The sequence below is a fragment of the Centroberyx gerrardi genome, chromosome 23 (genome assembly GCF_048128805.1).
Source record: "Centroberyx gerrardi isolate f3 chromosome 23, fCenGer3.hap1.cur.20231027, whole genome shotgun sequence".
In the NCBI taxonomy this organism is placed as follows: Eukaryota; Metazoa; Chordata; class Actinopteri; order Beryciformes; family Berycidae; genus Centroberyx; species Centroberyx gerrardi.
This window is the reverse complement of record NC_136019.1, coordinates 17,060,314-17,072,201: the sequence shown is the minus strand read 5'-3', so window position 1 is coordinate 17,072,201 and position 11,888 is coordinate 17,060,314. Positions and strand designations below refer to the sequence as shown.

The 11,888-nt window shown below is 42.6% G+C and overlaps 1 protein-coding gene across 1 annotated transcript; it reads right to left on the bottom strand.

The window, feature by feature from the left end:
* Nucleotides 1-5,494: 5,494 nt before the first annotated feature.
* Nucleotides 5,495-9,523, bottom strand: tmem256 (transmembrane protein 256). The gene is made up of 4 exons (XM_071916268.2): nucleotides 9,407-9,523; nucleotides 7,983-8,020; nucleotides 7,126-7,206; nucleotides 5,495-5,937 (listed from the first exon to the last, which is right to left on the bottom strand). Exons 1-4 carry the CDS (start codon nucleotides 9,486-9,488, stop codon nucleotides 5,794-5,796), a joined length of 345 nt encoding a protein of 114 aa, XP_071772369.1. The 5' UTR covers nucleotides 9,489-9,523; the 3' UTR covers nucleotides 5,495-5,793.
* Nucleotides 9,524-11,888: the final 2,365 nt, after the last annotated feature.

Below are 11,888 nucleotides of genomic sequence, written 5' to 3'. Positions count from 1 at the left end.
GATTAGTAGTATATTTGCTACGTACACCCACATTCCGAAACTACAAAGCGGATTTGTGCGAGGTCAGGGTTATGATTAAAATTATGTGCCTGTGTCCTCGCAAAGAAGATAAGGCTGAGCGAAGGTTTAGCAGCACGACAGCGAGGTTTGAGTACTGCACAGCCAATGTTTTCATGAGTGAGCAATGACCCATTACTACTGTAAAGCCTACAGAACATTAAGTGGTGTGCTGCAGCTGAGGAAGTGTGCTGCTTGTGGGACTGGGCAGTCTGCCTACTGCTCCCATTTGCTCATTTGTCAGTGATTACTTGCCCCATAGGTAGAAGTGGGCACTGTACAGCAAGGGTTCCCACACTTTTCAATGTCATGGAATCCTAAAAATAAACACACTGGACCATGGACCCCATTTGAAAATATTTGTCCCAAGGAAAATATTTTTGTTGTATTATTATATATCATATATATATATATGTATATATATATATATATATATATATATATATATATATATATGTGTATATATATATATATATATATATATATATATATATATATATATATATATATATATGTATTATATTTTAGTAAAGAATTGCATAAACTGTCTATACTGTAGGTGGGAATGGTGCAGTCAAACCTATGAAAATGGTAATTCTTATACATTCTCTCATCATGCTAACAAAAGAAATTAAACTTCTAGTTTAATTAGTGAAATTAAATCTTCTTTTTGCTGCGGACCCTCTGGGACCCCTGGCGGTCCCCGGACCCCACTTTGAGAACTTCTGCTGTATAATATACCTGCATAAACCTTCTCAATTACACTACTAGGTATTCATTTTATGCATCTCTGCTAAACATTTCTGGATTTATGGTCTCTGGAATAATGTGTCAGACCTCTTCCTTAGCCTATTTATGGATCATTTCTACCTCATAGACTGCAATCACAATGAGTGCGGGGAAGAACCTCCTGTGCGGTGTCACACAGATCCTGATTCATCAGCCTATTCTGCGGAATAAGTGGAATATATATCAAGATAATGGTGTACCAAACAGCACTTAATGAGCGAGTTGAGAGAATGACACTCCGCGTCTGCCAAATGAGAGATAAGAGACAACCATGGCCTTCAGAAGACAAAGTGATAGCACAGGCACTTCAGAGAACGAGAGCTCGCTGATAGCTTTTAACTCTTCCTCTCCTCCCTTGCCCCCTTTTTATCCAGGAAGAGGAGAATAGAAGAAAAAAAACATAAACTATTACCAATTGTCTCCACATTCCTTCATACATCACCTATCTCTGGAACTGGTGCTACCTTAAAAACCTTCCCCTTTGAAGCGTCAGACAGCCTGACAGTGCAGGTAATGTTGCTGTTGTCCAGTCAGAACCTTGTAACTCTTCACTGTTTTCACTGCAACTGAAGGATTACATGGTCCTTTATGGGTTGAGGACATTCTCACACCTGTTGGGCTTATGAAATCCTTTCAGAACCCACTGGATAATGTCAAAAATGCATTGTCATCAAAAACATGGCTGTGTTTCTTAGTTCCTGAGTAGTTGTCATTGTGGAGATAAAAGGTTTTCACCCAACAACGGTGGTGGTGATGTTTCAGGTCACCTATCTTACTTACTTCTTTTAAACATCAACTAAAACGCACCTTTATAAACTTGCTTTTAACTGACTTTTATTCTTTTATTTTATTCTTTTATTTATACGTTTTATTGTTTTATTATTGTCTTTATGTACTCATGTTCATTTATTGATGTTCATATGTGAGTATTTATGTCATATATTTTATCTTTTGTTTTTATTTTATTGTTTTATTCTTTACATGATCCATTTTACTTTAAGCATTTTGTAACAATTGTTAAGAAAAGCTATATCAATAAAATTATAACTATTGTTCAGCAAAATCTGCAAAGGATAAGTGATCAAATAAAGTGATAAAGTGATAAAATAAAGTAAAAGATATAGATACAGAGGGGAGGTAATGCAGGTGAAGGAAGTAGAGAAGGGAGGATAAAAGAAAGAAAGAAAGACAGAAAGAAAATCTCAATGCTCCCTTAGCTGGCTTAAGAAAGAGAAGAAATGAGCAATTATCATCACGGCAAAAATAGAGCCGTTATTTCCAATAATTAGCTGTAAACCTGCACAATTCCATTACACAATTTGCATAATTCCTAATTCATTACCCCTACATGATTTATCTTCAGCCCCAGCCACCACCAGCTACCATCTCCCCATCCGGCTAATCACAATACCTAGACATTACATTACACTGAGATGGCGGCGGATAGCGGTTACGCTGATATGGTAACGATGGCAGCTTTCCCCGAGTATCGTCCCCCCCGCTCCACTGATGCATGGCCGCCATCCCAGCAGTGAAATGATTGGATATAAAGCCGTGAAAAAGGGGGCTATAGAGCGGCCGGGCGGTTAGCGTGGGGCCCTCGGTGTCCATCGAAGTGAGGGAACAATCTATCTGAGAGTGTGATAGCGGTGACCATCACTTAAGTGGCTTGAAAAGGTCAGCAGGGGGGAGGAGGGGGGTGGGTGGGACCGGGCTGCGGGAGCGTCCTGAATGGCCATTACAGTCATTCCGCTTCACTGTGCGAGCCGCCGCAGCCTTGATTGATGCCTCTGAGAGAGGATTTGGTGCTGCTGAGGTGTGTGTTGGACAGCATGCACTTTAATATATCCTGTGTGTGTGTGTGTGTGTGTGCATGCATTTGTGTGTTTCTTGGTGTGAAAGAGAGGGAAGAAGCTCTGGGTAATCGTGTAAGATGGCATGGGCAAGGCGCTTCATTCCAGTCTTTCTCATCAGGAGAGGATCTGGAGAAGCCAACCAAGCAGCTAGTCGGTCAGTCAGTCAGTCCGTCAGTCCATCGGTCCCTACAGGCTCTCATCCCCCAGCTTGTCCATGACTGATGTCTCTCCCACCGACTCGCACCTCACCTTCGACCGAAACACCCTCAAACCGAGAAATCGATGGGACAACGGAGCCGTGCCCCCCCTTACAGAAGAAGCTGATGTAATTAAATCCGTCTGCCGGGTAAGAGGAGAAACACACCGAAAGAGAGAGAGAGAAGGGTAAAATTTAGACTAAATAATAGATTCTGGAGTGGAGAAATAAAGGAGGGGGAAAGCTTGTGAAGTGCAGGCAAAGTCCCCGGAGGTACAATTAACAATATCTACCGTTAGGATCTGCGGTTCTTCTCTCTCTCTCTGCCGCCCCCAACAACAGTACAGACCAAAGCCCCCATCCAGACCCTCTGCCGGCGGGTTCACTGAACAGAACCATCTTTATGCTGCTTTATGGTCTGTGGATTATACGGCAACATAAAACGAGTGCCGTGGAAAGCGGATGTAAAGGAAAAACCGGTGCTATTCATAGTAAACGGAGACGGTACATGTGGATATAGCTTCACCTGAATTACCTGGGAAGTTATGGAAGAGGGAAAGAAGATTAAGGCCCAGACACGAGCGTCTGCCTCTATCTCACTTTCCATTTCTCCCCCTCTCATGTGCTCGCACCTTAAATGTGGTCTGGTAGAGCAGAACACCACGATCCAGCTAATGGATTTTAACACAGAAGCCTCAGATAATGAGAAACAGGAGAGAATCCCACTGCCGCACATCTAAACGTCAGCTAGAGGAGAGAAAGAAACACTAAAATAAGACGTGGTGTGTGAACCCGGTCAGAATTTATAGCTCGCATCATGCGGGTGATTCAGACGCTTTCCCCCTCGAGCATTTCGCACGTAGCAGCGAATGCAACGATGGCGCTAAAATATGCATCCGACTCCGTGAAACACCCCGGAACTTGCAGTCAGGAGTCTCCCGTGAACTTTCAGTCGTGCATCTCCAGAGTCTCTACTTCACAAGTCCATATTAAGACGTGCAACCGGGGTTTCTAAACTTTCTTCGCCGTGTGATTGCTTGGCCCTGGCGTGGCGGAATGCTCCCCAATAGCTTACTCCATTCTAATGAGGGTTTTACGAGTCGTGATCAGGGGCTCATTGGCAGCGCGTTTGGTCAATATAGCGCCTTCTCTTCTGAGCACAGCCTCGGCTTATTGCGCCGACCCCGGCAAATTGACCCGGAGATTTATAAAGCTATTTTCTAAAGGTCCCCCCCCCCCCGCCCACGCGCGTTCGTGGGCCTACAGTCAGGAAGGGGAATTAGTGCTTCAATGGATTTCGCTTTCAATTTGAATACGGAGCGGTTGCAACGCGGCCCCGGCTAAAGGGAGGCCACTGGTAATGAAGTCCTTTGTGTTCCGCCACTTAGAAGATCAAATGCTGTAGGCCATGAAGACATTCAGCATTGAGCTCGCTCGAAGAGACAGGCCTTCCTTCTTTGCTTCCTTCCTTCTTTCACAGCTGGTGAATCATATGGGTCCCTCCACCCATGGCTAAAAAACAGATGTGACACGGAGGCTACCTTTCCACCTGGCGCTAACATGTGTCCTAGGTGACTGGATTGCATTTGGGTTAGATCCGATTACCCAGATCGGCTCTGGAGGTGGTCAGAGAAGTGTAAACGCAAATCGTCTCCAATACATATGTAGTAACTACGGAAACAGAAATGAAATAAATTTTAGTTTAAAGTGACATGTAAAAATGTAATCCAGCTATATCATATCTAAACATAAACCAGATATTGCCAGGTGTAAAGGGAGTCTGGGGGAACTATAGGAACTTGAGAGACTCATGTAGAAATAATGCTTTGGGTGTATCAACCAAGTGAAAGCTGCTACATGTTGCATTTTTAGACATTAATATATCAATGTTGAATTGTGATACCTTGGTATAATTACTGTAAACAAATGAGACCATGGTCAAGGCTGCCAAACTTCTCATTTGTTTAAATTATACTAATGTCTCAAAATGAATGTGGTAATGATTTATTGATGTTAAAATGCTACAATGGTTCTGTCTAGGTTAGACACAGCTGTAAAGCAATCTATCCATCTATAGTTATCAATATGTGACTCAAAAGGCTATTTCACATTTAAAATATGAATAAAATAACCCATATGGAAGAAAATACACTTCACGTGCTTCAGAATGTTTGGAGATGCATTTCAAAATATACAGAAATTGGCAAAAAAATGTATATATGTAGGCTACTCAAATTTTTCACATACTTGCAGATATGCATGTTGTGTACTTTCTATGTACTTCATTTAATTTGGAATGAATGCCATATATACATGTACGTATATATATATTATTTTTCGTTTGATTTTTGTACATTTTGAAACGTATATGTGAAGTGGGTTGTTTTTTGCAGTATGAGCAAATATAGTAGATTAAAGATAAAATAAAATAAAGAAAAGACAAGATATGCTATCCTTCAGTGCTGCTAACCTGTGTTCAGCATCGCTACAGCTACTGACAGCAGCTGTGGAAATTGATATTACCTGTTTTAAAAGCATCATTACTGAATTCTGACATGACAGCTGCTGCATCTGCTAAGTCATTACCAACAAATCCTTGAGAAGGTATTTTCTTTAATCGTGGCAAAGTGCATAACACATTCACACATTCAGAGTCACACAAACAAAATGAGTCAAAGGGCACCAGCCAGAAAACAGCCAGTAATGGGTGGGAAGGAAAGCGATACTCCCACTGCGGCCTTATCTTATGCTGCCACCCGCAAAACAGGGAAGGGACCCGCCGGACGAGAGACATTAATCTCTCATCCAACCCTCTCCAGTTCACTGATATACAAGTTTGACAGTTTAGTGTCACACAGTGTCCCTGCGGAGGTGTTGTGAGCTGTCGGGGGGGGTTCAGAGAATCATGGCCAGCCAGCCGGCGATCATGGCCATGCCACCCACAGGAGCCACCTTGCGCAGGCCGGGGTCCCCCGTCAGGGCCTGGTGGTACAGGGAGCCGCAGAACATCCCCATGCCCGCCACCAGGAGGGTGCCGGCCTGCGGAGAGGAGGGAGAGGGGACAGTATGATTGAGAGAAAGGGGTATTTTGTGATAGAAAAAACAGCAGAGGAAGATAATTTTTTCAAGAGCAAAGCACTAAATCACATGAGGCAGAAAGCCGTCTAAGGCAAAACACCTGCTCTGACATCACTGACTGGGGTGTGACCAGAAGTGCAACATGAAAGTCTCAACCCATAGAGAGCAGTGCAACAACAGTTCTCTGTCTAATGTGATTTAGTGTTGATTGAAGGCTGTGATCGCAAACATGGAGGATGCAGGTACATGACATCCTCTCAGAGAGAACAGAGCACAGAGTTTTATCATCCGGCCCAAAATAGATAGCACCCACTTCAAGGGCTATTTCTGCACTGATGTAACTGAAATTAGCTTTTTGGCTGGCCTGCCAGGGGCTGGTAAACACAAATGTACCTGCTGGCAAAACAAAATGTACCTGCCAAGAATAAGTTTTTACCTTCCAAAATAATGAATATACACTGTTCACAGAAATATGTCACCCAACTCGTTTTCAGTTCTATTTTGTGTGCAGAATCAGCTACTGTGTGTTACTTTAAAACTTGCTCACTCCCTTATACAATGGATCTTTTTTTTGTCTTGGTCTTCATTCTGTCTTCTTGGTGGCCTCATAAATGCTACATGTCTCCACACTGGAAATAATGTGTTCCAACCAATGTTAGGCTAGTTAACCATCCAGGCAGCAAAGAAACGGGAGCAGAAATGTGCTACAACTTTGCGTGGAGCAGCCACTCAGGAGCCTGTTTGATACAGCGCTTTGACTTGATTGGCTCACTATCAGAGAGAGTGTATGGTGGCCAGAAGGACAAAGTTTGCAATAGGCAAAGACCAAAGATTGTATAAATTCAAATCCTTATTGATTTAACCACCAAAGACAAATTTTACTGGTATTTGGCACTTGGTGGGTGCTAATTTCAGACTCTGAATGCAAGACATGTTCAATTTGCTGCGACCAAACCACTGAAAATAACGAAAAAGCGGCATAGGCACATTCAAAAAAAGCATCCTATGTGATTACAGCTTAGAGGAATACTGATTCACTGAGGAAGGATAGGAGGGAAATGATGGAATTTCGCCATCAGACTATTTCAATTTTAAAGGACACTGAAGTGCATCCAGCCCTGAGAAATGGTATTAGGCTTCAATACTCACCACAGCAGGTTGGCCACAGTGGGCAGCACCCAGCAGAGCCAGGCTGTGGTAGAAGTGGTACTTGTTGGCTGTTTCAAACAGCTGGAGAGACAGACACACAGGGAAGACCTATTACAAAACGTCTGCTCTCTCAAATCAATTTTCATTTTAGTGAATCAAAGATATTGTGAAAAAGATTACTATACAGTGTAAGTGGACATTTAATGGGTCACTAATGTAAGAGGAAAGTGGGTTATTGTCATAGAGCTATTGCATCATTTTCATCAATCAGGCAAAATTCCCTAATGGCACAAGCGACAGTTACATTAGATCCTTTGTATTGGTTAATGACTCCATTCTTAAAAGGGAAGGCTCAGGATTTTTAGAGGCCTTTTCTTTGACATTCAGAATTCAATTTCACATCACAGTTTTGGTTTGAGGGGAATTGGCACCAGCCTCCTGTTAGCATTTGTCAGTGACAATAGTACAAGTCAATCAAGATGGAAAAAACATTCCTTACTGAATATATGGAATACTATGGGTAATAAACCATTACTAAATCTCAAAATTAGGCTCTAAACCAAAACCCAATCTCAAAATTGCGTACCTGTCTTTTCAAATATCTACTATAACAACAACTATTGAAATAGTTATATGGAATGGCTTGATTTGAGAGAACTAGTTTGAACCCTGTTGACTTCCACTAGCATTGCTGGAAATTGCCAACAGGAGGCTGGTGGCAACAAAATCTCTGAAGTGAACACCTTATAAAAGGGCACTCAGCAATCAACAGGACAGACTTGGGGGGGGGGGGGAAACAACCCTGAACCTTCCTTTTAATCTGAGAATTGACTATTTGCAATAATGATCTTACATACCACTCTTTGGTAATCATCAGGGTCGCTGTTTTTGAAACCTGGAAGTAGAGGTATGGAATAGAAAAATGACACATATGGTATTCATGGTATTACACTGTGAAAACTGCTGGATCTCAGTAATAATCAGAAATACATTGTGACTCAAACAAAACATAATAGTGGCAATCTATAGGTGAGGGGTTCCCGTAGTTTTCCATATCAAGTTTTTCATCTCCACCACAGACTCCTATTTGATAAGATTTTATTCTAAGGGACCCCATCTGAGAGGACTCCTGTGGTTAGTTATGATTTTGTATATAACTACAAAACTGTCCCTCACTGTTGGTGGGGAGGTAACTACAGTGGCGGCACTGAAACCTATGATCAAAACAGTCATCCTTATGCATGCTGTCATGCTAATGTCTAGAGTGAATTAATGGTGAAATTAAGCTGTTCCTCATCTTGCTAGGGACCCTCTGGAACCTCCTGAAGGACCCCTGAGGTCCCCGAACCACACTTTGGAAACCACTGCTATAAACCAAGGCTTCTCAGATGTTTCTATATCAAGAACTCCAAATAGAAAAACTTAAGGTCACCGACCCCCATTTGCTAAAATTTTGTCCAAGGAAGATTTTTTAGTGTTGATTCAATACTGAAATGTAGCCCTATTATTTCTAAGTGGGGAGGTAACAGTGTTGAGAGTTAACCTATGAACAAAACAATCATCCTTATGCATTCTCTCACTATCAGTCATGGTACAGCCTAAGATTCCAATCTAAACACCATGCTACTGACAGCAGGATAAGGGGCAGCCCTAATGCGTGCCGTTCTCACGTATGGAGAATGTCATGCCAAACTTCAATTAAAAATCTGTCCGTTTAAAGTTACCATGATAAACCGCAAAGTTACATAACTGGTAGAGCATGACTGAAGATCTTTTACCAAAGTTTAGGAGACACTCTTCCATTCGGCGTAGATCCAATACAAAAAGCAGCAATTATTTCAATAAAATATCAACTTTTAGAATTGGTTCGCCTCTACTAAAATTGTCTCCCACCAAAACACACCGTGGGGGCGATAACGGTAGCGAACAGTGTCAACCGATTGTGAAAGTTTGATGTTTTACTAAAATAACATGCTGCTTGGTGGATCATTTATAAGCCGAATTTACCAGAAGACATTAATAACTTGCTGAAGTTTTTAAGCCTTGTGTAACCCGTTATGTATCTTTATCTATAAGCAAGGCAACATTCAATTGCCATATTTTTTAACAGACTTTGGCAAAATATTGGAAACGGCACGCATCAAGGCTAACACAGTAGTGTGGCATAAGCATACGACAGTCCCTGCTGAGCTTGGAAAACAGCTTATTATCCAGCCTAATGGAAACAGCCGTGCATGCTGTTTGTCGTGCAAGATGTTATTACAGAGATGTCGGTGCCTACCGTGAGCCCCGTATGCCCCGGCTGCCACCGCCGAGGCTCCCGACAGCGCTGCTAACCTCCGGACAACAAGAGACGCGGTCATATTGTAGCTGTGTGACTGTCCGACAAGCGGAAGACTGAGAGATGCTGCCTTCAAGGTCACCTCGTGAACTACTACTTCCGAGGTCCCAAGCAGTAAATATGAATTTTCGGCGCATTTAAATGCTGTCGGACGAAAATAATAACAACAGGAGGCCTGTAATGAAAGTACTCATTTGGTGGCTGTTGTTTTATTTTGTAAATCGAGCGGCACAGAGCTAATTCGTACTGAAGCAGTAGAATGAAGAGGAATGCACGTCAGCCATGTAATGTTTAAATTGTTTACATTTATTTCAAAAGTTTACATTTCTAAAAAAAAAAAAAAAAAAAAAAAGTTTCACTTATTACAAAAAAATATGACAAATGACATTCAACAAGTGTAAAAATAAAAAATAAAAAATACAACAACTATTTACAAAAAATGCCAAACAAATAACATAAAAAATGAAACTACATCAATTTCGCCATCAATAAAAGTCACATCTTGGATTTTCGGGTATCGAAATTCTATTCGTATAGAAAATTCTCACTTTCCCCAGTTGTATTTACCACTTTATTGAGTCGCTCATGTGCTCTCCATCGTAATTCCAATATTTCCGACAGTGCTTGAATGCAGTACCACAACCAGACGAAACTGCATTCATTCCGGGGCTACAGGCGGTGAAGTACATCCGCTGTCAGTGTGGAGGCTAGAACCAAAATGGCGACAGCTGTGCTACAGTTTCAGCCCATAGGGCAGATTTCCTAACTACCAAATGGATTCTGACACTGAAATGACATTTCAGCCGGAGCCACTGCTCTGATCTGTTTGATGTTTCTGATTAAAAGCACTGGGCTATAAGGCTGTCAGAGGCCTTTAGATGATGCTCCAATTAAAAAAATATTTTAATGGCATTCAACTGGCTACTGCAATGCTCTTTCCTCTCAGTTCTGAATTTCACATTTCTTTCAACGACTTTTTTTTTTAACCTCGACTTTGCTTAAGACCCCGCATTTGAAATGCATTATTTATGACAGGGCTGAATTATACTATTGTTCTACTTTGATATGAATAATTAATTTTCTCCACAGAGGAAAGTTGCTTGGCTTTAGAAGGGGTTTAGGCTGCTCTCTTCCAACATCACGGCATGCACCAAATTGCCCTGTAACACTGAATGATAGGCCCAGCGGTGGGGAGGGTGCATTAGTGTGCGGCGCTTTGCAGTTTGTCAATCAAAGCAGTTTGGGATTCACTGGTGGCTTTCTCTGCTTTGCTGAATTACTCCTAATGCTTGATGTACTTCCATGCCAGCAGCGGTGTTGAGGGCTAATAGTGATAGAGTTACCATTTAGATGAAAACACATTCAGCCCAGCAGAGAGGTGGTTCAAGTCGAGGGGGAGCCCACCAAAAGGGGGTGCTATATTGCTATCTCAACTGCTGCTTGGTCAGTGTGTGTGTGCGTGTGTGTGTGTGCGCGCTTACATTACCCCAATTAACATATTGAAATTACACAGGGTCACACTGCATTACTGGGAGTTACTAAAGCACCATTTCTGCCAAGTCCTGTCCTTGGCTGACTTTGACACAGCGTTAAAACAACGCATACAATTAACAAATTTTAATGGCCATGCAAGTAATTAAAACAATCCATGTGACTTATAGGCCATCATCATCTTGTGAGTTGAACCTGTAGTCAGTGTGTGTGTGTGTGTGTGTGTGTGTGTGTTCAAGTTCGATGTTTAAAGGCAGATACCACTCTCTCTCTTTCTTACTCCCTGTTTGTCTCTCTCTGTTTTGGTCATATTCTATGTGTTCTAGCTCTATGTGTGCGCGAATACACATAGCGCTAGAACACACACACACACCCACAGGTCATTTTCAGTCTGGCCCATGGCAGATGGGGGAGGGAGCAAGGACAACAGCAAAGAATGGCTTTACATCTTGTTCTCACAGACAAGCAGCAAATTATCTCCAAGTCCCAGCAGCAGTGTGCTGTGAGGTTCCTCCAAGAGATCAGCATCCATCTCACTTCAGCCAGACCGCCCGCCTGTCCCGTCTCCTCCCGGCGCCTGCTCTGGCTCTCCCGCCAAATCTCCATGTGTGTGTGTGTGTGTGTGCACGTGCGCGCGCCACATCTCCTCGGGCCTGTCTTGTCGCGATCGAGGACGAGGAAGCGCTCGACGCTCGCGCGACAAGCAGAACATTGCTTATTTAAAAACAAACAGCGAGGAAGCCGAGCGTGCAGCGCTTCCCGCGAAAACGGGAACGAGTCGCTTGTCTTGCAACCTACACATTTACATGACAGTTGCTATTGCCTAACACTTTTCCCACCCTCAGCCCGGTGTAACCTCTTATGCCGGGAGAGTGACGGCGGCGCGGTGTGACAATGACAAAGTAAGATCCTTTCATCCAGAAAAGAACAA